This window comes from Salvelinus sp. IW2-2015, linkage group LG20 (genome assembly GCF_002910315.2).
Source record: "Salvelinus sp. IW2-2015 linkage group LG20, ASM291031v2, whole genome shotgun sequence".
In the NCBI taxonomy this organism is placed as follows: domain Eukaryota; kingdom Metazoa; phylum Chordata; class Actinopteri; order Salmoniformes; family Salmonidae; genus Salvelinus; species Salvelinus sp. IW2-2015.
The window spans coordinates 16,299,025-16,325,728 of NC_036860.1; the positions used below are offsets into that span (position 1 = coordinate 16,299,025).

The 26,704-nt window shown below is 43.2% G+C and overlaps 1 protein-coding gene across 1 annotated transcript in view; it reads left to right on the forward strand.

Annotated features, from left to right (window-relative positions):
• mapk8ip3 (mitogen-activated protein kinase 8 interacting protein 3) overlaps positions 1 to 26,704 on the forward strand; it is a 94,827-nt gene that overhangs the window by 39,333 nt on the left and 28,790 nt on the right. Inside the window, 20 exon segments of the mRNA XM_070449247.1 lie at positions 1,138 to 1,195; positions 2,098 to 2,332; positions 4,318 to 4,392; positions 4,395 to 4,419; positions 4,590 to 4,605; positions 4,608 to 4,713; positions 5,500 to 5,511; positions 6,015 to 6,032; positions 6,683 to 6,740; positions 7,154 to 7,306; positions 7,384 to 7,447; positions 13,350 to 13,501; positions 13,758 to 13,814; positions 16,997 to 17,167; positions 17,869 to 18,028; positions 20,417 to 20,467; positions 22,170 to 22,256; positions 24,772 to 24,936; positions 25,079 to 25,153; positions 25,261 to 25,351. Of these exon segments, the coding sequence (XP_070305348.1) occupies positions 1,138 to 1,195; positions 2,098 to 2,332; positions 4,318 to 4,392; positions 4,395 to 4,419; positions 4,590 to 4,605; positions 4,608 to 4,713; positions 5,500 to 5,511; positions 6,015 to 6,032; positions 6,683 to 6,740; positions 7,154 to 7,306; positions 7,384 to 7,447; positions 13,350 to 13,501; positions 13,758 to 13,814; positions 16,997 to 17,167; positions 17,869 to 18,028; positions 20,417 to 20,467; positions 22,170 to 22,256; positions 24,772 to 24,936; positions 25,079 to 25,153; positions 25,261 to 25,351 (1,829 nt within the window).

Sequence of the window (26,704 nt, forward strand, 5' to 3'; positions counted from 1 at the left end):
CAGCTGAATTGAGTGGAGACGAATGGATTCGGTTCAGTTAGTTCATGCAATCGTCCTGATGAGCCTTTCCCAGCTCGCTAGTTTATGCTTGTGGCTAGAAACCTCAGCGAGAATTTTAAACTTGTCTGCCGAAGTCAGGACTTGGGAAAGTATTCAGAATCATTACGTTTTTATCGGAGTAATATATATATTTTTTTTATGTAGACGTTAATAGTTTAGTTGTACATATGTATTGCATATTGTTTTTTTGTGGTGTGGTTTTCATATAAGCCCTTGGGCTTCCAACCATACCTGCACACCGTTTTTTTGTTTTAATTTGTTTTTATCTGTATTGTTTTTTTCACTTGTTTTCTTTGGTGACATTTAAAATTAAAATTAAATGTTGGCGACAAACTCTCCCCATTGAGCAGTAGACTGTATCACGGTGACATCCATATGGTTACTACCAATTTTACACATTCTTTTTTCCTGTAGGCTATTATCCTACTCAAGATAAAATCAATTGGGATGGAACAAATTGCCCATGTGATACAGCTACCCTGTGGGAAGCAACTCACGTCGGCAAGCCTTGATACAACATCGTTGCACTGGTCATTCGCACCGGCTTGACTGAACCCAATCCACTCGTCTCCACTTTACTCTCAGTTGCGCAACATACAGTACGTCATCAATTTGGGCAACAGGCGAGTCGATATAGTCTCTCCCGTTTCTCCATAATATGGATATATTGTGGCATATTATGTCGGTCTGGTTTAGTGTCAGTCTGTCCAGTAGCTGGCTTTGTGTGTTGTGCTTAATTCAGGGGATTTTCAGTTTTATGTTATGCAACCCCAAAGTTAGCTTTCACGTCTCTCCAGATACCTAATGTACAGTGTATTATCTCCCACCCTCCCTCTCTATCTTCCCCTCTCTCTATCTCCCCCTCTTTCTGCCCCTCCTCTCTCTTCCCCATCACCTCTCTCTCTCTGCCCCTCCCTCTCCATCTCATCCTCTCTCTGCCCCTCTCCTCTCTTTCCCCTCACCTCTCTCTCTGTCTTTCATTCTCATTGTCTTTTTCTTCTCTCCCTCAAACCTTTACCCTTCCCCTCTCCTCCTCCTCTCTCCTCCCACCCCTCCCCCTGTCTTTTCCCCCAGCAGCAAGGTGGAGCGTCCCCCGTCATTGAGCTTGTACCCCAGTGGAGAAGGCATGGGAATGGTACGTGGGGGTCTCGGGGGGGCTAGGATGCCTGGGTCTGGGACCAACGTCTGGCAGGTCAGCGAGCTCAGCCAATCGCGCTACACCTCTGGCTACCAGGTGTGATAGAGGCTCCGTCCCAAATGGCACCCTATTCCCTTTATAGTGCACTACTTTTGACCAGAGCACTATGGGCCCTGGTTAAAAGTAGTGCATTATAAAGGGGAATAGGATGCCATTTGGGACGCACACAGACACACCACCTGGACCTCACGTCTGCAGAACACGTCATGCCTCACGTCATGCCACACGTCATGCCACACCCACCTTCATTCAGAATCATCCAGACACATCCCTCACGCCTGCTTGTGTCCCTTGTCTTCCAAGGGCTTTTCTTTGTGGTGTTTGTCGATAGTTTTTTATGGCAGTGAGTGTAATGAAGACATGACATTGTATAAACAGATATGAGGAATACATTAATATTAGGACAAAAATATTACATTAAATTGGTGTCATTTCTTTTCACTTAAGTGCTTTTTTCTACAATAATAGAACATAACTTAGCTTCTATCGTCCCATTTGCACCAGTCTTTACATCCCGTTTCACATGTAAGTGTGATGCTTTGTTACTAAGTCTACGCGCAAGATTGTAAGTATAAGCAAGATCGTGAACGATCTTTGCAAGAGAAGAACCCTGGCTTCCCTATTCTCCACCTTTCAGCCTAAATGTGCACTTGCATACTCTCCGTCATTGATTTAAAAGCATTGGCTTGGTGCAAACATTGTCTGGAGGGAGTTTCCACCATTGTTAAATCCATGAAGGGAAGTGTACACTTTGGGAGAAGGGAGGAGAATCGGGATGCAGCCCCTCTTTTACAATATAGCCCCTTGACCTCTTTAACCCCTGACCTCTGATGCCCCAGGAGGATGGTTCCGAGTCGGACTCGGTGGCGGCCACGCCCAGTAGCACAGGAAGTAAGTCCAACACGCCCACGTCCTCCGTCCCTTCCGCCACCGTCACGCCCCTCAACGAGGGCTTCCTACCGCCCGGCGAGTTCGACCCAATGCATGCTGTAAGCCGCGGCAGGAAGAGTACTAAACGCCTCAGCAGAAACATGGAGGTGCAGGTCTCCCAGGAAACCAGGAACGTCAGCATTGGTGAGTGTAACGTGCAGTTACACACACACACACACGTTAACATGAGTGGTTCATTGTGTGATCAGGGCCTGTATTCATAAAGTCCCTCAGAGAAGGAGTGCTGATCTAGGATCAGGTCCCCCCCTGTCCATGTAATCTTGTTCATTATTATCTAAAAGGCTAAACTGATCCTAGATCACTCCTATTCTGAGATGTTTTGTGAATACACTGCTCCAAAAAATAAAGGGAACACTTAAACAACACAATGTAACTCCAAATCAATCACACTTCTGTGAAATCAAACTGTCCACTTAGGAAGCAACACTGATTGACAATAAATTTCACATGCTGTTGTGCAAATGGAATAGACAAAAGGTGGCAATTATAGGCAATTAGCAAGACACCCCCAATAAAGGAGTGGTTCTGCAGGTGGTGACCACAGACCACTTCTCAGTTCCTATGCTTCCTGGCTGATGTTTTGGTCACTTTTGAATGCTGGCGGTGCTTTCATCCTCTAGTGGTAGCATGAGACGGAGTCTACAACCCACACAAGTGGCTCAGGTGTGCAGCTCATCCAGGAGGACACTAATGCGAGCTGTGGCAAAAAGGTTTGCTGTGTCTGTCAGCGTAGTGTCCAGGGCTAATGGAGGCGCTACAGGAGACAGGCCAGTACATACAGGAGCCGTGGAGGAGGCCGTAGGGGGCAACAACCCAGCAGCAGGACGCGTAACCTCCGCCTTTGTGCAAGGAGGAGCACTGCCACAGCCCTGCAAAATGACCTCCAGCAGGCCACAATGTGCATGTGTAGCATATGGTCTCACAAGGGGTCTGAGGATCTCATCTCGTACCTAATGGCAGTCAGGCTACCTCTGGCGAGCACATGGAGGGCTGTGCGGCCCACAAGAAATGCCACCCGACAACATAATCTGCCCACCGCCAACCGTCATGCTGGAGATGTTGCAGGCAGCAGAACGTTCTCCACGGCATCTCCAGACTCTGTCACATGTGCTCATGCTCAGTGTGAACCTCTTTCATCTGTAAGAGCACAGGGCGCCCCGTGGCGAATTTGCAAATCTTGGTGTTCTCTGGCAAATGCCAAACGTCTTGCACGGTGGTTGGGCGTAAAGCACAACCCCACCTGTGGACGTCGGGCCCTCAACCAACCCTCATGGAGTCTGTTTCTGACGTTTGAGCAGACACATGCACATTTGTGGCCTGCTGGAGGTCATTTTGCAGGGCTCTGGCGTGCTCCTCTTGCACAAAGGCGGAGGTTAGCGGTCCTGCTGCTGGTTGTTGCCTCCTACGGCTCCTCACGTCTCCTGATGTTACTTGCTGTTCTGTACGCCTCCATGCTCTGGACACTTTTATTTTTTTTTATTTACCTTATTTAAACTAGGCAAGTCCTGTTAAGACAAATTCTTATTTTCAAATGACGCCTAGGAAACAGTGGTTAACTGCCTGTTCGGGGCAGAACCGACAGATTGTACTTGTCAGCTCGGGATTCTGACATTGCAACCATGCGGTTATAGTCCAACGCTCTAACCCATAGGCTATCCTGCGCGCCCGCACTACACTGACAGCACAGCAAACCTTCTTGCACAGCTGTTCGCATTGGATGTGGCCATCCTGGATGAGCTGCACTACCCTGAGCCACTTGTGTGGGTTGTAGATCCGTCTTCATGCTACCACATAGAGTGAAAGCACGCCAGCATCAAAAGTGGACAAAACATCAGCAGGAAGCATAGGACATGAGAAGTGGTTGTGGTCACACTGCAGAACCACTGCCTTTTGATGGGGTGTTGTAATTGCCTATAATTGCCACTTTTGTCTATTCCATTTGCACAACAGCATGTGAACTTTATTTGTCAATTCAGTGTTGCTTCCTAAGTGACAGTTGTTGATTCCACAAAGTGTGATTGACTGGAGTTACTTGTGTTGTTTAAGTGTTCCCTTTATTTTTTGAGCAGTGTATGTATGATAGGTATGAATATCCTATCTGTACTCAGGTATGGGTAGCAGTGACGAGTGTTCAGAATTCCAAGAGATCATCGATTCCACCCCAGAGCTGGATATGTGTGTGGACCCCGTCTCTATGGTGGAGGAAACAGGTAACATACACACACACACACACACACACACACACACAACACAACACACACCACACACACACAACACACACACACACACACACAACACACACACACACAAAAACACACACCACACACACACACACACACACACACACACAGCAATGATTAAATTCAAGTGTGTGTGTCAGTCCTTCCTCAGGGGCATCGGTTTGAACGAGGCATTTGGTATCAACACAGACTCCCTCTACCATGAGATCAAGGATGCCAAGTCTGACATAATCGGGGATGTTGACGCCGGGGCGGAGCTTCTAGGTAAGCCAATCAGAGGAGCATTGGGTGTGGTATATGCAAATTAGCTATTAGAAGACAGCGTAGGCCAGTCTCTGGTCATGTTCCAGGCTGTCTACATTGCAAACGTTGCATTGCATTAACCAATGGTTGTGTGCCATGTCATCGACTGCACAGTCGGGTGTCAGATTGCTATTTCAAATTATGTGGTGAGCTGATATGTTAAACACCTATCCAGCATTGTGAGTTCTGGCATGCGTCTGGAACCCAACCTCTGTCTGCACTAAGCAAAGAGTCATTGGGAATGTAAGCTGCGGTGCTTAGTGCTAAGCTGGTGGGTGCCCCAAACGCCTCAAAAAGAGGAAATGGTTATTCCTGTGAAATATGTTTAGCTTATTTTTTTTGTATAAATGTCACAATTAAGCACTATGTTTTGAGGCTGTGTCACCAGCTGTGTCACCGATGCCATAGCACTGGCTGGCTCTGAACTTTAACCCTACACACAGCGGAATGTTCACCACCACCCCACATTCCCGGCAGCTCCCCCATCCTCCACTGCACTGCAAAGCACTCTAGGATATCACTTGCACCATGGCTGCAGTCCCCATTGATTTGATATATTTGAATGGTTGATTTTACAGCACAAGCTAAATTATTCTTGATTTAGTCTTGGTTTACTTTCTGTTACCGCGTTTAGTTGACATAGCTTTATGATTGGTTTATTTCATTGCGATCATATTAGTTTATTGACCCGTGACCCTTCTCTGTGCTTCCTCTCTCCCTTCCTGTGTATGCTGGACACGCCCCTAGGGGAGTTCTCAGGTGTGTATCTGAACCCTCTCTTTCTCAGACACACACACACCCCTGCCTCCCACCTTCCAATACATGAAGTTCCACTGTGTGCCTGTAGGCTTTACCCAATAACACAATGCTGGCCTTCCAGGCCACACCAGTTGTTTTAAATGTTGATCTAGTCCAGATAATGCTCTCTTTGATTGGTTGGTCGTAACGTTACTAAGCTCAACTGAACCCTGTGGTCAATAAAGGTAAATCTCTCTGAGTCTAAACTGACTTCTAGTGTTCTCTGGTCTTGGACAGGTCCAAGCTCTCTTTTTACTCTCTGAAGCTTTAGTATATAACAAGTCCTTATCAGCATTCTCTCTTCTCTCTCTCTTTTATCTCACCCCATCCCTCCTCTCTCTCTCTCTCTCTCTCTCTCTCTCTCTCTCTCTCTCTCTCTCTCTCTCTCTCTCTCTCTNTCTGTTCTTTTCCCCCCTCCCTCTTTCTTTCTCCTCTCTCTCCCCGTTTCTCTTCCTCTTTCCCAGTCCGTGATGATTTTTTCGGTAAGGCTCCCTCTAGCCTTATTCAGCATCTCTAGAAGGTTGCTCGTCTCCCCATGTTGTTGTGTCTGTCTGTGATGTCTCGTCTTTGCTGCGTTCCATGTTGTGATGCCATTTCCTACCTGTTCCTCTGCTGTGATGTCACTTCTCCCATTTCCTGTTGGCTGTTGAGTCTGGCAAGCTTTTTTTTCTTCTTTTGTATTTGTTTTTCATCTTTGACTTAATTTCAGAGATCTATTCCCCTTTCATTTTAGAATGTCACAGCAAACACATTATCATATCGGTATTTCTTTTGGGGAATCTTTTTGGCTTTTCTTGGTTTCATTTCAGCTTGTGGAAGTTGGCTTAAACACGATGATGCTCCCCAAACCTCCAAATGTTCATACATTACTGAAGTAGAATTAATCCATAAATAGCCCCAGAATTCATATTCAAAGACGATTCATGTGTTCATGAAAAAAAGTTAACTAAGTTTATAGTTAATGAACACTTGGAGAGTTCATGAAGTGTTTATAGAGCTATAGAATGAGTCTGTTTGTGCTCTCTCTAACTGTTTGGCAAGACAGACAGCACAAACAGATCTGCGACCAGGCTAGAAAGCGTGTTGTTAGTGCTAATCAATGCTAACACTAACGCTAACTGATACGTCACAGGGATGGGCAAGGAGGTGGAGAATCTGCTGACGGAGAACAAACATCTTCTGGAGACCAAGTAAGTGTGTGTGTTTTAAACTTACACTTGTTTGTTGTGCTGCTGCATATTAAAGATGGTTTGGTGCAAGATAGATTTACTAGGGGGGCTGTTCTTTTGCAAGGGTTGAGTAAAAAGTAAATTATTTTGATGAATAGAGAGAGCACACACAGACAAGGATGTGTGGTGGGGTGTGTGTGTGTGTTTGTTTGAGAGTGATAGTAAGACACTGAGAGAAAGTTATTTTTTTATTTTTTATGTTTTTTTTTAGTTTTGTCCATTTTCTTTTGAGGTGGGGTTACAGGTACAAAAAAAACAATCAAATAAATGAATACAAGATGTCCCCATCCGTCTGTCCGTGTCCTCCCTCCCCACCTGGAAACCATTATTGATTTAAGCAGTACAATTATTGATTCCCATTTCTCCCCATTCAGAAATGCTCTGAACATCGTGAAGAACGACCTAATAGCCAAAGTGGATGAGCTCTCTGGGGAGCATGAGGTGCTGAGAGAGGAACTGGAGGCCCTTAGGACCACCAAGAACAAAGTAGACACAAAGGTTAAAGAACTGGAAGAAGAGCTGAAGAGGTGAGGGGTGGTGGGAGTGTGTGCATGCGGGCATAGTGTGTGTGACTTTTGACTCTTATGACTCTTTGCCTCTTCAGGTTGAGAGCAGAAGCTCTGATTCTGGGAGCATCTCAGGACTCCAAGGATGAAGGAGGAGAAGATGTGAGTAAAACAAACAAATGTACATTTACATTTAGTCATATAGAAGACACTCTTATCCAGAGCCACATATCACGGTTATAGAGTCATAAGATAGGTTTCCATCCAATTGACAACAGATTTTCATGCGAATATTCTAAAATGTGCTTCCATCGGAGATGTGTTTCCATCAAATTGACTTGTTGCGGATAAAAGGCTATGCGTGGTGACTTAGTGCACATAAAACAAACTTTTGCAGTTAAACTCCCATGTACCAAATAAAAATATAATTTAAATGGGTTTCCATCGCATTTTCAATTCTACTGATGGTTTTGTGACAAATTATTTTCGTTATATAGCGAATGTGCCCATTCTGGTCTTGGCACATGCGCTCTAGCAAGTACCTCACAGATACAGTCTGGGAATAGCCTACTACATGACGAGATCATTATGGATAAAAGAGCGAGATCGATCATCATGTTACCAGAATAAGACCCTAGATATTTATTGGAGAGGATCATTAAGCTCATCAATGTGGACTTTCACCACTCTGTGAAGTTCATAACTTATTTCATTTGTATCCTAATAAACTGCATGCCGAGTCGTAGTGGGAGGACCACACAACACATCATCGCGTGACTCCAAGTTTACTTCGATATGATGGTTATTATACTGAACAAAACGCAACATGCAACAATTTCATAGATTTTGGAGCTGGTTGGGTAATCACCCCTGGAGGTGATCACTGAGAACTCAATCCATCCTCCTTCAGTTTACATGACAAAAAACATATGTATGGAATGGGTCACACGGTTAAGATTTGTATGAAAGATACTTATAATTCACAGCAGACAGTATCTTCTGTAAAAACTGTCCTCATTGTGTAGAAACCAGGGTCTGGCCCCCCAACTCCACACTGAAGCCATCTCTCTCTGGTACCCCAGTACAGAAACATTAACTCATGTCAGTGTTAAATCCCCCAGAGGCCCACTTTCAGGTCACACAGACACAATGGAGTTATAAGAACTCTCTATTCTGTTGCATAAAACAACCATTTGATGCAATTACAGCATTATAACATAGTCTTGCAATTTTGCTTTCACACTAATGCAGCTGGTAGTGCAAGAAAGGCAAGTACAACAGGTATTTTTTTATATTTTTTTTCAAATGTCGAATTACTGTAGTTGGTGGTAGATTTGTTGTATATGGGTTAATCCTGGGAGAATGCCACTGCCAAATTACTATTGAGATTCTTTTGCCAGTTTTCTCTGTAGAACTGACCTTGGTAGTTTGACAGAAATGCCTTTGCAGGAGCCCTCAATCCTAATTGAGCTCATATGAAATTCACAACCGCATTTCACATACCTACCTGTTCAACTAAGATTAGCTAGGGCAGGGGTTCACAATTTTTTTTAGCCCACGACCCCATTTTTATATAAAAAATGTTTCGCAACCCCACCATGTAACAAAGTGATGTAATCAACAGTCAATGTTTTTACTTCTACTTTTGACAGTATTTCAATCTACAGGAAGTATGGTTTGAAGTGACTGAAATGCATCAGAAAGGTATTGGGAAGTTCAGAAGATCATCAGGCAATAATTTTGTATGATCTTGTTTGTTCCCCCCCCCCCCCAGTCTGATTTAGTACCTGGTCTTGTCCACTCTGTTCTAGTGAGTCCTGTGCAGCTTGTGGGCATTGTAGAGGGGCATACATACAGTGCATTCGGGAAAGTATTCAGACCCCTTCCCTTTTTCCACATTTTGTTACGTTTAGGGCTATGGTGGTCATGAAACTTTGTCAAACGGAGATTGTCAGGCAAATAACTGCCAGTGACACGGTAATTGACTGTTAATTATCATAAACACATTTAGCATCTCCTGCCTTCCACGCATAGCCTACAAGCCACTGATGCAGACCTTTGGAACATCTACATTTTAAAAAGTCTAATAAATCCATGTAATATAGCCTACACCAGTGGTTCCCAAACTTGTTATAGTCCCGTAGCCCTTCAAACATTCAACCTCCAGCTACGTACCCCCTCTAGCACCAGGGTCAGCGCACTTTCAAATGTTGTTTTTTGCCATCATTGTAAGCCTGCCACACACACTATACAATACATTTATTAAACATAAGAATGAGTGTGAGTTTTTGTCACAACCCGGCTCGTGGGAAGTGACAAAGGGCTCTTATAGGACCAGGGTACAAATAATAATAATCAATAATTTGGCTCTTTATTTAACCATCTTACATATAAAACCGTATTTCTTAATCGGAAATTGTGAATAACTCACCACAGGTTCATGAGAAGGGTGTGCTTGAAAGGATGCACATAACTCTGCAATGTTGGGTTGTATTGGAGAGACTCTCAGTCTTCAATCATTTTCCACACACAGTCTGTGCCTGTATTTAGTTTTCATGCTAGTGAGGGCCGAGAATCCACTCTCACATAGGTACGTGGTTGCAAAAGTAATCAGTGTCTTAACAGCGCGATTTGCAACAAGGCAGGATACTCTGAGCGAAGCCCAATCCAGAAATCTGGTAGTGGCTTCTGATTAAATTCAATTTTCACAGGACAGCTTGTTTCAATTTCGATGAGGCTCTCTTGTTCAGATATCGGTAAGTGGACTAGAGGCAGGGCATGAAAGGGATAGCGAATTCAGTTGTTTGTGTCATCCGTTTCGGGAAAGTACCTGCGTAATTGCGTGCCCAGCTCACTCTGGTGCTTCGCTATATCACATTTGACATTGTCCGTAAGCTTGAGTTAATTTGCACTCAGAAAAGCATACAATGATGGAAAGACCTGTGTGTTGTCCTTTTAATGCAGACAGAGAAGAGCTCCAACTTGTTAATCATAGCCTCAATTTTGTCCCGCACATTGAATATAGTTGCGGAGAGTCCCTGTAATCATAGATTCAGATCATTCAGGCAAGAAACAACATCACCCAGATAGGCCAGTCGTGTGTGAGAAACTTGTCATCATGCAAGCGGTCAGACAAGTGAAAATTATGGTCAGTGAAGAAAACTTTAAGCTCATCTCGCAATAATAAAAAACATGTCAATACTTTGCCCCTTGATAACCAGCGCACTTCTGTATGTTGTAAAAGCGTTGCATAGTGCAGAAAATACCCGAGACTTCAGGGGCCTTGCTTTAACAAAGTTAACCATTTTCACTGTAGTGTCCAAAACGTCTTGCAAGCTGTCAGGCATTCCCTTGGCAGCAAGAGCCTCTCGGTGGATGCTGCAGTGTCCTCAAGTGGCGTTGGGAGCAACCGCTTGCATGCGCCTTTCCACTCCACTATGTCTCCCTGTCATGGCTTTTGCGCCATCAGTACAGATACCAACATGAGCGACAGCAACGTTTGGCTACATACGGACCATTAGTGAAATTCCCGCGAGAGAGTAACGGTCAATGTGATTGAGGCCTCTATTAAAAAGTGATGGCCTTCACATTGTTTTCTCACGCAATTGCATAGCCTATAGAAATGTTGCGGAACATGATCTCATGGGCTCTCATGAAGTGTTTGATTCGATTTTTGAATACATTTGCATTGCTGTCAGAGTGATTAGAGGGACAATAGAGGCTCGTGACCACCGGTGTGGCGGTAATACAGTCACCGTAACAGCCCTGGTTACGTTACAGCCTTATTTGAAAATGGATTCAATTGTTTTTTTCCCTCATCAATCTACACACAATACCCCATAATGACAAAGTAAAAACAGGTTTTTAGAATATTTAGCAAATGTATTAAAAATAAAATACTATCACATTTACATAAGTATTCAGACCCTTTACTCAGTACTTTGTTGAAGCACCTTTGGCAGCGATTAAGCCTTGAGTCTTCTTGGGTATGACGCTACAAGCTTGGCAGATCTGTATTTGGGGAGTTTCTCCCATTCTCTGCAGATCCTCTCAAGCTCTGTCATGTTGGACGTGGAGCATCGCTGCACAGCTATTTTCAGGTCTCTCCAGAGATGTTCGATTGGGTTCAAGTCCAGGCTCTGGCTGAGCCACTGAAGGACATTCAGAGACTTGTCCGACGCCACTCCTGCGTTGTCTTGGCTGTGTGTTTAGGGTTGTTGTCCTGTTGGAAGGTGAACCTTTGCCCCAGTCTGAGGTCCTGAATGCTCTGGAGCAGGTTTTCATCAAGGATCTCTCTGTACTTTGCTCCTTTCATCTTTCCCCCGATCCTGACTAGTCTCCCAGTCCCTACCGTTGAAAACATCCCCACAGCAAGATGCTGCCACCACCATGCTTCACTGTAGGGATGGTATTGGCCAGGTGATGAGCGGTGCATGGTTTCCTCCAGACGTGACTCTTGGCATCCCATCTGGCCACTCTACTATAAAGGCCTGATTGGTGGAGTGCTGCAGAGATAGTTGTACTTCTGGAAGGTTCTTCCATCTCCACAGAGCAACTCTGGAGCTCTGTCAGTGACCACCGGGTTCTTGGTCACCTCCCTGACCAAGGCCCTTCTCCCCCGATTGCTCAGTTTGGCCAGCTCTAGGAAGAGTCTATGGAGGCCACTGTGTTCTTGGGGACCTTCAATGCTGCAGATATGTTTTGGTACCCTTCCCCAGATCTGTGCCTCGACACAATCCTGTCTCGGAGCTCTACGTACAATTCCATCGACTGCATGGCCTGGATTTTGCTCTGATCTGCACTGTCGACTGTGGACCTTATATAGACAGGTGTGTGCCTTTCCAAATCATGTCCAATCAACTGAATGTACCACAGGTGGACTCCAATCAAGTTGTAGAATAATGTCAAGAATGATCAATTGAAACAGGATGCATTTGAGCTCAATTTCGAGGCTCATAGCAAAGGGTCTGAATATTTATGTAAATAAGTTATTTCTGTTAGTTATTTGTAATAAATTAGAAAAAAATCTAAAATCCTGTTTTCGCTTTGTCGTTATGGGCTATTGTGTGTAGATTGAGGGAAAAAATAATTTAATACATTTTAAAAGAAGGCTGTAACGCAACAACATTTGGAAAAAGTGAAGGGGTCTAAATTCTTTCCGAATGCACTGTACGTGTTCCTTAGACTCTTATCTTTAAGTGATTGGGTCAAAATATTTTGTAGTTTAGTTTAAACCGTTGAAAAGATAGAGGCATTTGTAGGAAGAAAACAGAAACCGCTCTGTTTATTACAACCACATCTAGCGGCTACTGGAGATTCTCTCGCGACCCCATTTTCAAATCAGGTGACCCCTATTTTGGGAAACTATAAGGGCACAAGGCGAGACCAAAATGGAGACACAGGAGGCAGATGGTTGAGCTCTGATATTTATTACACCAAAAGGGGTAGGCAAAAGGCAGGTCGGGGACAGGCGAGAGTTCATAAACCAGGTCAGAGTCAAAACAGTACAAGGGGATAGGCAGCCTCGAGGTCAGAACAGGCAGAGTGGTCAGGCATGCGGAATCGGCGTCAGGACAGGCAAGGGTCAAAACCATGAAGGCTAGGAAAAAACAGAGACTGGGAAAAATAGGAGCTAGGAGAAACGCTGGTTGATTTGGCAAAACAAGCCGAACTGTCACAGAGAGACAGGAAACACAGGGATAAATACACCGGGGACTAATGGGGAAAACAGGAGACACCTGGAGGTGGGTGGAGACAATAACCAAGACAGGTGAAACAGATCAGGATGTGACAGAAATGCTGATGGAGGGGCATGTTAAGCTAACTATGCCTCTTGGGTTGGCATTGAATAGTTTTCTTTCTGAAAATGTGAAGGAAAAAAAATCTGATAGCCAGCAGAACAGTTTGGTGTCAGCAGGCACAACAGTGTAAAAGGGTATGAATATGCCCTCTTTCCTCCCCCCTTCTCTCTTCTTCCCTTCTCATCCTCTCCTCTCTTCTCTCCCCCGCCCTCTCTCCCCCCTTTTCGCCTCCTCCCTTTTCTCCTCCTCTTTTTCTCCCTCAGTACTCGTCTCCGATGGTGGATGGAGATGTGACTATGACGCAGCGTCGGCGTTTCACGCGGGTAGAGATGGCCAGGGTCCTGATGGAGAGGAACCAGTACAAGGAGAGACTAATGGAACTACAGGAGGCCGTCCGGTGGACAGAGATGATCAGGTGATGACAGGAGAAGGAGGAGTGGGAGTGAGGGGTGAGTGAGGAGTGAGAGGAACCAGTACAAGGAGAGGCTAATGGAGATGCTGTAGGTTCGTCTGGTGGACAGAGATGATCAGGAAAGGCAGGCCCTATCTCCTATATTTAGCATGACAATGACCAAAGACGTTGGCAAGACCAACAGATCTGTGACCAGGCTAGGTATATGCTGCTCCCATGCTTAATTCCTGCAAAAACATGCCTCTCTCTGTCTCCTCAGGGCATCCAGGGAGAGTCCTCAGATGCAGGAGAAGAAGAAATCCACCATCTGGCAGTTGTGAGTTGTTATCAGTGCCATGCAGCATAAAGGTGTTGGCATACTTCAGTTCGGCTAGCACCTAGTTTGGCTGGAACCGAACGAGTGTGCTCGCATACTACCTTAAAAGATGTTCTCTTGAAAAATTTGAAAAAAGCGGCAATAGTTCTGTTTGTCAATTTTGAGACGACTCAAAATAGTCCTAATTCATCGAAGATAACTCAATAAATCAGTCATTTATTTTGACGTTTTTGCAGAGGAGTTCTTAGTTGTGCAATATTACGTCTAACTAAGATGTTTGGTGCAGTATTTCTCAATATATATATATTTTTGAAAACGAGTCGTCTCTCGTTAAATGACCACAAACACTTTATAGAAGTGTCTACTGTTGACCAATCACAACGAAGGGGCGTAGACTTCGGCTTGCCTCAAAACATTTGTGTGACCGAAAAACCGAAAAACCTTACCCGAAATCCAAAACGAACAAAAACGTCACAAAATGCCGTCAGAATATACAGTTGAAGTAGGGAAGTTTACATACACCTTAGCCAAATGCATTTGAACTCTGTTTTTCACAATTCCTGACATTTAATCATAGTAAGAATTCCCTGTCTTAGGTCAGTTAGGATCACCACTTCATTTTAAGAATGTGAAATGTCAGAATAATAGTAGAGAAAATGATTTATTTCAGCTTTTATTTATTTTATCACATTCCCAGTGGGTCAGAAGTTTACATACACTCAATCAGCATTGCCTTTAAATTGTTTAACTTGGGTCAAACGTTTCGGGTAGCCTTCCACAAGTTTCCCACAATAAGTTGGGTGAATTTTGACCTATTCCTCCTGACAGAGCTGGTGTAACTGAGCCTGGTTTGTAGGCCTCCTTGCTCGCACACTCTTTTTCAGTTCTGCCCACAAATTTTCTATAGGCTTGAGGTCCGGGCTTTGTGATGGCCACTTCAATGCCTTGACTTTGTTGTCCTTAAGCCATTTTGCCACAACTTTGGATGTATGCTTGGGGTCATTGTCCATTTGGAATACCCATTTGTGACCAAGCTTTAACTTCCTGACTGATGTCTTGAGATGTTGCTTCAATATATCCACATCATTTTCCTACCTCATGATGCCATCTATTTTGTGAAGTGCACCAGTCCCTCCTGCAGCAAAGCACCCCCACAACATGATGCTGCCACCCCCGTSCTTCACGGTTGGGATGGTGTTCTTCGGCTTGCAAGCCTCCCCCTTTTTCCTCCAAACATAACGATGGTCATTATGGCCAAACAGTTCTATTTTTGTTTCATGAGACCAGAGGACATTTCTCCAAAATGTATGATCTTTGTCCCCATGTGCAGTTGCAAACCATAGTCTGGCTTTTTTATGGTGGTTTTGGAGCAGTGGCTTCTTCCTTGCTGAGCGGCCTTTCAGGTTATGTCAATATAGGACTGGTTTTACTGTGGATATAGATACTTTTGTACCTGTTTTCTCCAGCATCTTCACAAGGTCCTTTGCTGTTGTTCTGGGATTGATTTGCACTTTTCAAACCAAAGTACATTCATCTCTAGGAGACAGAACGCGTCGCCTTCCTTAGCGGTATGATGGCTGCGTGGTCCCATGGTGTTTATACTTGCGTACTATCGTTTGCACAGATGAACGTGGTACCTTCAGGCGTTTGGAAATTGTTCTCAAGGATGAACCAGACTTGTGGAGGTCTACAATTTCTTTCTGAGGTCTTGGCTGATTTCTTTTGATTTTCCCATCATGTCAAGCAAAGAGTTTGAAGGTAGGCCTTGAAATACATCCACATGTACAACTCCAATGGACTCAAATTATGTAAATTAGCCTATCAGAAGCTTTTAAAGCCATCAATCACATAATTTTCTGGAATTTTCCAAGTTGTTTAAAGGCACAGTCAACTTAGTGTATGTAAACTTCTGACCCACTGGAATTGTGATATAGGGAATTATAAGTGAAATAATCTGTCTGTAAATAATTGTTGGAAAAATTACTTGTGTCATGTCCTAACCGACTTGACAAAACTATAGTTTAACAAGAAATTTGTGGAGTGGTTGAAAAACTAGTTTTAATGACTCCAACCTAAGTGTATGTAAACTTCTGACTTCAACTGTATGCGCGAACTCTTCTGAACTGTTTCAGCTGGGAAGCATGCGGACGCCTTAAGGCTGTGTACTGTATGCTTTGTAATGTACACTACTGTTCAAAAGTTTGGGGTCACAGTCTACACTGTATTTCTGAGCAATTTGATGTTATTGTAAATGGACACATTTTTTGTCCATTTAAATAACATCAAATTGCTCAGAAATACAGTGTAGACATTAATGTTGTAAATGACTATTGTAGCTGGAAACGGCTGACTTTTTTATGGAATATCTACATAGGCGTACAGAGGCCCATTATCATCAACCATCACTCCTGTGTTCCAATGGCACGTTGTTAGCCTAATTCCAAGTTTCTTATTTTAAAAGGCTAATTGATCATTAGAAAAACCCTTTTGCAATTATGTTAGCACAGCTGAAAACTGTTGTTCTAATTAAAGAAGCTGTCACGCCCTGACCATTCATTTTTATTCTCTATTTTGTTTAGGTCGGGGTGTGACTAGGGGGGATGTTCTAATCTAGGTTGTTTTTGTCTACGTTGGCCTGGTATGGTTCCCAATCAGAGGCAGCTGTTTGTCGTTGTCTCTGATTGTGGATCATATTTAGGCAGCCATTTCCCCACTGTGTTCTGTAGGATCTTGTTTTTGTGTTGTTGCCAGAATGTCACGTTTCGTTTGTTCTTTATTGTTTTTGTGCGTTTCATTGAATAAACATGTGGAACCCATATCGCGCTGCCCTTTGGTCCGAGTATGCTTACGACGATCGTGACAGAAGCAATAAAACTGTCCTTCTTTAGACTAGCTGAGTATCTGGAGCATCAGCATTTGTGTGTTCGATTACAGGCTCAAAATGGCCAGAAACAAAGACCTTTCTTCTGAAACTCGTCAATCTATTCTTGTTCTGAGAAATTAAGGCTATTCCATTTCTGATCAATTTTAATGTTATTTTAATGGACAAAAAATGTGCTTTTCTTTCAAAAACAAGGACATTTCTAAGTGACCCCAAACTTTTGAATGGTAGTGTACAGTTAATTAAATCTTCTCTGAACTTTCTGACTGTACATCTCTCTCTCTCTCTTCTCTCCTTCCAGTTTCGCCCGTCTGTTCAGTTCCTCGGCCAGTCCCCCGCCAGTCAAGCGTCCGTACTACAGCGTCAACATCCACTACAAATCCCCGTCCCCTGCAGGCTTCCCCCAGAGACGCAGCCACACCATGTGTCAGATCTCCACCTCAAACCGAACCCTGGAGTTTTTCCCAGAAGAGTGAGAGAAAAACACACACCAACCTTTTAATTTACATTCTTCCCTCACTCTGTCTCCGTCCATACCTTCATCCCTCTATCCCTCCACCCCTCTCGCTCTGATCATCCTCCATCTCTGTCCCTCCCTCCTTCTCATCCCTCTCCCTCCGTCCCTCCCTCCTTCCCATCCCTCTCCCTCCGTCCCTCCCTACCTCCATCTCCATCCCTCCCTTGTCCACCCTCTAACATTGTAGAGTTAGTTGTCTATGCATGTGTAGGGAAGAGTTTGGGGTTGCACTGTCGTAAGTGTAATCCTACAATATGTGTGATATAATTTATTACCTCCCATCATATTTTGAATCAGTTAGTAGTGTTCTTGCATGTGCCATCATGTTAAAGTGCAAAAGGATGTACGTAAGTATGGTTGCTAGTTCATATTACTGCTTTGTGCATTGTTCTTAGTGATTATTGCTAAGTGCAGATCACATATTGTGATTGCTGSTTATTTTGCGCTCTACTCCTGTCTATGGGTGTGTTCTTTTGTTTTCCATTAATTTTCTCATAGCTGGCTGTAGCTTAACTGCTTAAAAACACACAATGCTGCTGTAGCTTCTCTCTTTCTTTGCAGCAGCTTGGCCGCGCTTGCTAACGCTTCGCTTCTCTCTCTCCGCATCTCTCTCTCTCTCTATGCCTTTCTATCTTTCTCTCCACCCTCTGTTCTAGACTGGCCAGTAATGGTGTTGCGTCTCTCCTTAGCGACTCTGCGCTGTCGGCTCGTCGTGAGCAGCGCCGGGAACAGTACCGGCAGGTCCGAGAGCACATGCGCCGCGATGACGGCATTATGCAGGCCTGCGGCTGGAGCGTACCGCCACGCTTCAAACAGGTACCGTCTCTCATCCACCTGTCCGTCTGTCCGGCCGTTTGCCCACCAATCTGAGAATTTAGCAAGCATTCAGCGTCCAAGTAAAATGCCATCCATGCCATCCCAGCTCTGCAGATTTAGCTGCGAAGAGACAGAATCATTAGATCATTTGTTTTGGTACTGTCCATATGTAGCTTGTTTTTGGTTGCACTTCTAGGAATGGCTGATGAATTGCAACATTTACCTGGAGCTAACTCTGCTGGGTGATTTTGAAAAGTCATAGTCAACCGATCAATAATATAATAATACTTTTAGCAAAAATGTTGTCTTTAATTTACAATTTGTAGAAACTATGAGAATAGAAAGGTTCAGAACTTTTGTGAAACATCACAGCACAGTTGAAAAATATATGGCAAATAGAAGAAAAAAAAAATGGATGGTGTTAAGAGATAGATTGGAGGGGTTGAGTGGAGCTGAAGGGTGGGACTGAAAACAACAAGATAACTAATGTAAAATATATTGTGTCCGTAAAATGTATATACTGTAGATTCAGAACTTTTGTGAAACAGCACAGTTAAAAATATATGGTGAATAGAAATAAAAAAACTGGATGGTCTTCAGAGGTAGATGGGAGGGGTTGAGGGTAGATGAAGGACGGGATTAAAAACAAACAACTATTGTAAAATACATTTTGTCCGTAAAATGTATATAAAATGTATACCCCTTCACTTTTTCCACATATTGTTACATTACAGCCTTATTCTAAAATGTATTATTCCCTCATCAATACCCCATAATGACAAACCATTATTATTTTTTTCAACTGTATTAAAAATCAACTGAAATACCTTATTTACAGAAGTATTCAGACCCTTTCCTATGAGACTCGAAATTGAGCTCAGGAGCATCCTGTTTCCATTGATCAGGATTGTGTCGAGTCACAGATCTGGGGAAGGGTACCAAAACATTTCTGCAGCATTGAAGGTCCCCAAGAACACAGTGGCCTCCATCATACTTAAATGGAAGAAGTTTGGAGCCACCAAGACTCTTCCTAGAGCTAGCTGCCCGGCCAAACTGAGCAATCGGGGGAAGAAGGGCCTTGGTCAGGGAGGTGACCAAGAACCCGATGGTCACTCTGACAGAGCTCCAGAGTTCCTCTGTGGAGATGGGAGATCCTTCCAGAAGAACAAACATCTCTGCAGCACTCCACCAATCTGGCCTTAAAATGATAAAGTGGCCAGACGGAAGCCACTCCTTAGTAAAAGGCACGTGACAGCCCGCTTGGAGTTTGCTAAAAGGCACCTAAAGGACTCTCAGACCATGAGAAACAAGATTCTCCGGTCTGATGAAACCAAGATTGAACGCTTTGGCCTGAATGCCAAGCGTCACGTCTGGAGGAAACCTGGCCAATACCATCCCTACGATGACGCATGGTGGTGGCAGCATCATGCTGTGGGGATGTTTTTCCACGCCAGGGACTGGGAGACTAGTCAGGATTGAGGGATAGATGAACAGAGAACTACAGAGAGATTCTTGATGAAAACCTGCTCCAGAGCGCTCAGGACCTCAGACTGGGGTGAAGGTTCACCTTCCAACAGGACAACGACCCTAAGCACACAGCCAAGYCAACACAGGACAGGCTTCGAGACAAGTCTTTGAATGTCCTTGAGTGGCCCAGCCAGAGCCTGGACTTGAACCTGATTGAACATCTCTGGAGAGACCTGAAAATAGCTGTGCAGTGACGCTCCCTCTCCAACCTGACAGAGCTTGAGAGGATGCGCATAGAAGAATGGGAGAAACTCCCCAAATACAGGTGTCAAAGCTTGTAGCGTCATACCCAAGAAGACTCGAGGCTGTAATCGCTGCCAAAGGTGCTTCAACAAAGTACAGAGTAAAGGGTCTGAATACTTATGTAAATGTGATATTTTAGTTATTGTTGTTTTATACATCTGCCAAAAATTCTAAAAAACTGTTTTTGCTTTGTCATTATGGGGTATTGTGTGTAGATTTAATGAAAACAACAACAATTGAATCCATTTTAGAATAAGGCTGTAACGTAACAAAATGTGGAAAAAGTTATGGGGTCTGAATACTTTCCAAATGCACTGTAAGCTGGAAGTAGAAGCCTAAGTGTTGTCCATGAGCTTACTCCAATTAGGGGAGGGGTGGTAGGGTTAGGGAAAAATAATAAAAGGATTTATTTTATTTTATATATAATATTTGCAAAAAAATATATGGGGGATTGGAAATGATGCAGACAATTACATTGATGGAAGCTACAATCTATCTGCAATATTAAATCTACCCCCTAAATATATTTTAAAAGAAATATAACAAAAAATGCCATCCATGTAGCAGTCAAAATACATCATATAGGGCGGTGTCTCTCTAACTCTATTTCTCCCATAGACTGGTGCTCAGCTGGACAGTGCACTGGAAGGCCCGCTGAAGAAACAACAGGCAAGTTACACCCACAGGGTCCCTCCCTAACCTAGCATGAGCCGCGCTTAGCTACCCCATAGACCCATCACAAGACACACCAACAGACCCCACAGTCTGACAACACCTACACTGTATTCAGAAAGTATTCAGACCCATTCTCTTTTTCCACATTTTGTTACTTTACAGCCTTATTCTAAAATTAATTAAATACATGTTTTTTCTCATCAATCTACACACAATACCCCATATTGACAAAGCGATAACAGGTTTTTTGACATTTTTGCAAATGAAATAAAAAACAGAAATACCTTATTTACGTAAGTATTCAGACCCTTTGCTGTGAGACTTGAAATTGAGCTCTGTTGCATCCTTTTTTCATTGATCATCTTTGAGATGTGTCTACAACTTCACTGGAGTCCACCTGTGGTAAATTCAATTGATTGGACATGATTTGGAAGGCACACACCTGTCTATACAAGGTCCCACAGTTGACAATGCATGTCAGAGCAGAAACCAAAGCCATGAGGTCGAAGGAATTGTCCGTAGAGCTCCGAGACAGGATTGTGTCGAGGCACAGGGGGAGCTTTCCTCTTTTGTTCTCTATTTAAATTTTTTTAGCAGGAGTCCCATTGAGATTTAGATCTCTCTTACAAGGGAGCCTTGCATATACACATTTGATAAATACAACATAATACAAACACAAAATTACAAAACATACTCAGGAGAATCATTCCTCAGCATAGATGTCCCCAATCAACAATTTGTACTGCCTGAGAGGCACCAGTACATCTAGTTGCAGGGAACTCTGTAGATTGGTCCACACATGGGGTGCAAGGAAACCAAAAGCAGATTTACCCAACTCTGTGGAGACCGAAGGGATCTCAAGAGTTAGCCATCCCTGAGACAGGGTTTGGTCATTCTTACATTAAAAGTTTGTTAATGACGATAGGTACTGCGGAATTGTATTGTTCCCCCAAGCAAGGGGGAGGCCAATGACATCAGAGGGCACCATCAGACCAACTTCTTAAATGTCCTAGTCCATGAAATTTGCACTTGTATCTAGAAAACACTATTCTGCTCAAAACATATTTGTTTTACCTTAAGTGTGTGTACATTACTGTATTAAGACCTGGGATATTGTTTTTCAACAGGAAAGGTAAAACAATAGCTGGAGTGTGTCTAAGCCTTGTCCCCAAGACACACATCAACAGACACCACACGGTCTGACACCGCTAACTGACTCAATGACCCTGTCCCTCATGCATGTGAACAGACACCACTCAACCTACTAATACAACATCTACCTAAAACCCAAACGCTCTGTCCCCACAATACACACAACACTTACCTCTAACCCAACACACATCGACAGATGCCACACATTCTGACACACCTCTCTAACTACAAACCCCTGTCCCCAAGTAGACACACATCAACCTACAACAGACAATCTGACATAAGCTATTGACACAATGCCCCTGTCCCTCAGTCATGTTAACAGACACCCCACAACCTGCTGACACTGTCCCTCTGCTATACCAACCTACCTCCAATCTCAAAGCTCTTCCCCAAGACACATCAGATATGTCAAAAGTGTGGTTATACGGCTATATGAATACAGCAATGTCGGTTTGATTTAAATGAGTGGTAATGGCTTCTTATATTGGAGGTCTTGGAGCAGTTTTGTGATTGGAGGGTTTGTCTGTCTGTCTTCTCCCAGGCCAATGAGAAGGAGGACAACCGCATGAAGAATGTCCCTGTTCCTGTCTACTGTCGCCCCCTAGTGGAGAAGGACCCCAACAGGAAGGTAAACAAACAAACAAACAAATATGTACTTGGTTAAAGCCAGAATCTGCAATATTTACCACTGTTCAATCAATCATCATGTTAATTAATTATATATATATACCCATTGATTCTTTTTTCAACTTTAACTAGGCAAGTCAATTAAGAACAAAACATATATATATACAGTGGGAGAACAAGTATTTGATACACTGCCGATTTGCAGGTTTCCTACTTACAAAGCATGTAGAGGTCTGTAATTTTATCATAGGTACACTTCAACTAAGAGAGACGGAATCTAAAACAAAAATCCAGAAAATCACATGTATGATTTTTAAGTAATTAATTTGCTTTTGCATGACATAAGTATTTGATACATCAGAAAAGCAGAACTTAATATTTGTACAGAAACCTTTGTTTGCAATTACAGAGATCATACGTTTCCTGTAGTTCTTGACTAGGTTTGCACACACTGCAGCAGGGATTTTGGCCCACTCCTCCCTACAGATCTTCTCCAGATCCTTCAGGTTTCGGGGCTGTCGCTGGGCAATACGGACTTTCAGCTCCTCCAAAGATTTTCTATTGGTTCAGTCTGGAGACTGGCTAGGCCACTCCAGGACCTTGAGATGCTTCTTACGGAGCCACTCCTTAGTTGCCATGGCTGTGTGCTTCGTGTCGTTGTCATGCTGGAAGAACCCAGCCACGACCCATCTTCAATGCTCTTACTGAGGGAAGAGGTTGTTGGCCAAATCTCGCGATACATGGCCCCATCCATCCCCTCAATACGGTGCAGTCGTCCTGTCCCCTTTGCAGAAAAGCATCCCCAAAGAATGTATGTTCCACCTCCATGCTTCCACGGTTGGGATGGTGTCTCTGGGGTTGTACTCATACTTCTTCTTCCTCCAAACACGGCGAGTGGAGTTAGACCAAAAAGCTTCTATTTTTGTCCTCATCAGACCACATGACCTTCTCCCATTCCTCCTCTGGATCATCCAGATGGTCATTGGCAAACTTCAGACAGGCCTGGACATGCACTGGCCTAACAGGGGACCTTGCGTGCGCTGCATTTTAATCCATGACGGCGTAGGTGTTACTAATGGTTTCTTTGAGACTGTGGTCCCAGCTCTCTTCAGGTCATTGACCAGTCCTGCCGTGTAGTTCGTGGCTGATCCCTCACCTTCCTCATGATCATTGATGCCCACGAGGTGAAATCTTGCATGGAGCCCAGACCGAGGTGATTGACCCTCATCTTGAACTTCTTCCATTTTCTAATAATTGCGCCAACAGTTGTTTCCTTCTCACCAAGCTGCTTGCCTATTTCCTGTAGCCCATCCCAGCCTTGTGAGTCTACAATTTTATCCCTGATGTCCTTACACAGCTCTCTGGTCTTGGCCATTGTGGAGAGGTTGGAATCTGTTTTGATTGTGTGTGGACAGGTGTCTTTTATACAGGTAACGAGTTCAAACAGTGCAGTTAATACAGGTAATGAGTGGAGAACAGGAGGTTCTTAAAGAAAAACTAACAGGTCTGTGAAGCCGGAATTCTTACTGGTTGGTAGGTGATCAAATACTTATGTCATGCAATAAAATGCAAATTAATTATTTAAAAATCATACAATGTGATTTTCTGGATTTTTGTTTTAGATTCCGCCTCTCACAGTTGAAGTGTACCTATGATAAAAATTACAGACCTCTACATGCTTTGTAAGTAGGAAAACCTGCAATATCGGCAGTGTATCAAATACTTGTTCTCCCCACTGTATATATATATTTTTTGTTCTTAATTGACTAGTGTTGTAGTGTTGTGGTGTCTCTCTTGTCATGGTGTGTTTTGTCCTATATATATAGGACAAAACACACCATGACAAGAGAGACACCACAACACTACATAAAGAGAGACCCAAGACAACAACATAGCATGGTAGCAACACATGAAAACACAGCATGGTAGCAACACAACATGACAACAACATGGTAGCAACACAACATGGCAGCAGCACAACATGGTAGCAGCACAAAAGATGGTACAAACATTATTGGGCACAGACAACAGCACAAAGGGCAAGACGGTAGAGACAACAATACATCACACGAAGCAGCCACAACTGTCAGTAAGAGTGTCCGTGATTGAGTCTTTGAATGAAGAGATGGAGGTAAAACGGTCCTGTCTGAGTGTTTTTTGCAGCTCGTTCCAGACGCTAGCTGCAGCAAACTGAAAATAGGAGCGACCCAGGGATTGGTGTGCTTTGGGGACCTTTAACAGAATGTGACTGGCAGCACGGGTGTTGTATATAGAGGATGAGGGCTGCAGTAGGTATCTCAGATAGTGGGGAGTGAGGCTTAAGAGGGTTTTATAAATAAGCATCAACCAGTGGATCTTGCAACGGGTATATAGAGATGACCAGTTTACAGAGTAGTATAGAGTGCAGTGATGTGTCCTAAAAGGAGCATTGGTAGCAAATCTGATGGCCGAATGGTAAAGAACATCTAGCCGCTCGAGAGCGGTGTTAACAATGTGTGTAAACAAACTCTGTTTAGTTGTGGTGTGCGGCGGGCGTGGACCTGGCGGGTTGGAAGACGTGCACTCAGGATATTATGACAGTAAAGGCTGGCCCCGGCAACGGCGTTACGAATCCTCTAGCCATAGAGGAGGGAGAGGGAGYAGACGGCAAGAGCAACCACAGCTCACCAGAGAAGAGAAAGGTACTGTCTGTCTCTTGATCTAGTTGGTTTGTTAGTTAATTTAGCTAATGTTTTAGTTTGAAAACATACTTATTGCCCCTTCTTCTGTTTCTCACCCCCACCTCTCCCTCCTTTTCTGTTCCTCTCCCTTTCCTTCCCCCAGTCTAAGGAGCTCCATGAAACAGACACTATGAGTAGCAGAGTCTGGATCCTGACCAGTACCCACTCGGCCAGCAAGGTGTTAAATAATAATTTTTTGTATCTAATAAGTTGTACTTGTAACTCAGCTTGTTGCTGCTATTTGTACAATTTATCAAATAATGAAAAACTATTATCATCATTAAGGTGGTCATCATTGATGCCAACCAGCCCGGCTCGTTGGTCGACCAGTTCAACGTCTGCAATGCCCACGTGCTCTGTATCTCCAGCGTGCCAGGTTAGCGGTCAAACCGTAACACAAACACATAGTACTCACCTATTATACCAACTCTACCGCAACTTGACAACTTAGCACCCTACTACTATAATAACACAACCAGATCTACTACCACAACATGACCACATTAGCACTCACCATCTGGACCAAATCTACTGCAACTTGACCACTAAGSAATCTACTGCCATAATAACATGACTACCGACCACCTATCCTACACCCTGTCTATTAACGCAACACAACCATGTAGCACTCTCCACCTGAACCAAATCTACTACCATGACATGACCATAGTATTCAAATCAAATCAACATAATATATACAGTGCATTCAGAAAGTATTCAGACCCCTTGACTTTTTCCACATTTTGTTATTTTACAGCCTTATTATATAATTGCTTAAATTGTTTTTTCCCCCTCATCAATCTACACACAGTACCCCATAATGACAAAGCAAAAAAGGTTTTTAGAAATTTTAGCAAATGTATAAAAAATAAAAACTGAAATATCACATTTACATAAGTATTCAGACCCTTTACTCAGTACTTTGTTGAAGCACTTTTTACAGCAATTGGGTGATTCTCACGAAATCTTGGTTTCAAAGATTTCAATCATTAAATCTTTTGAAAGACTTGCATCAACAAATGTCCTTTTTAGGCATTAATAACAAGGTCTGAAGTGTTTGTGAGCATTAATTTAAAAACATTTACTGACAATTTAACACCTTTTTGAACATATTTTCCAAAACAAGTCCTTAAAAATCTCATTACCACAACGGTCTGAAAACATCAAAACCATTAGGAAAGTTAATACTTTTTCAATTGTTTTTGTTTGATTATTAACAGTCATGCACAGTTACTTGAAACTTTTAAATAATATATTTTTTTATTTAAAAAATTGTTTTGATTTTGACTGATTTCTCGATTACTGCAAAACCTTTCGCAATCTACAACCTAATATTTTTGATATTTCATTGAAACCTGACATATTTTCAAAATGTGGCAAACCTGAAAGAAAATGATTTAAAAAATATATTTATTTATTTATTTAACCTTTATTTAACCAGGTAGGCTAGTTGAGAACAAGTTCTCATTTACAACTGCGACCTGGCCAAGATAAAGCAAAGCAATGAGACACAAATAACAACACAGAGTTACACATGGAATAACCAAACACACAGTCAATAATACAATATAAAAAGTCTATATACAGTGTGTGCAAATGAGGTAGGATAAGGGAGGTAAGGCAATAAATAGGCCATAGTGGCGAAATAATTACAATATAGCAATTAAACACTGGAGTGATAGATGTGCAGAAGATGAGTGTGCAAGTAGAGATACTGGGGTGCAAAGGA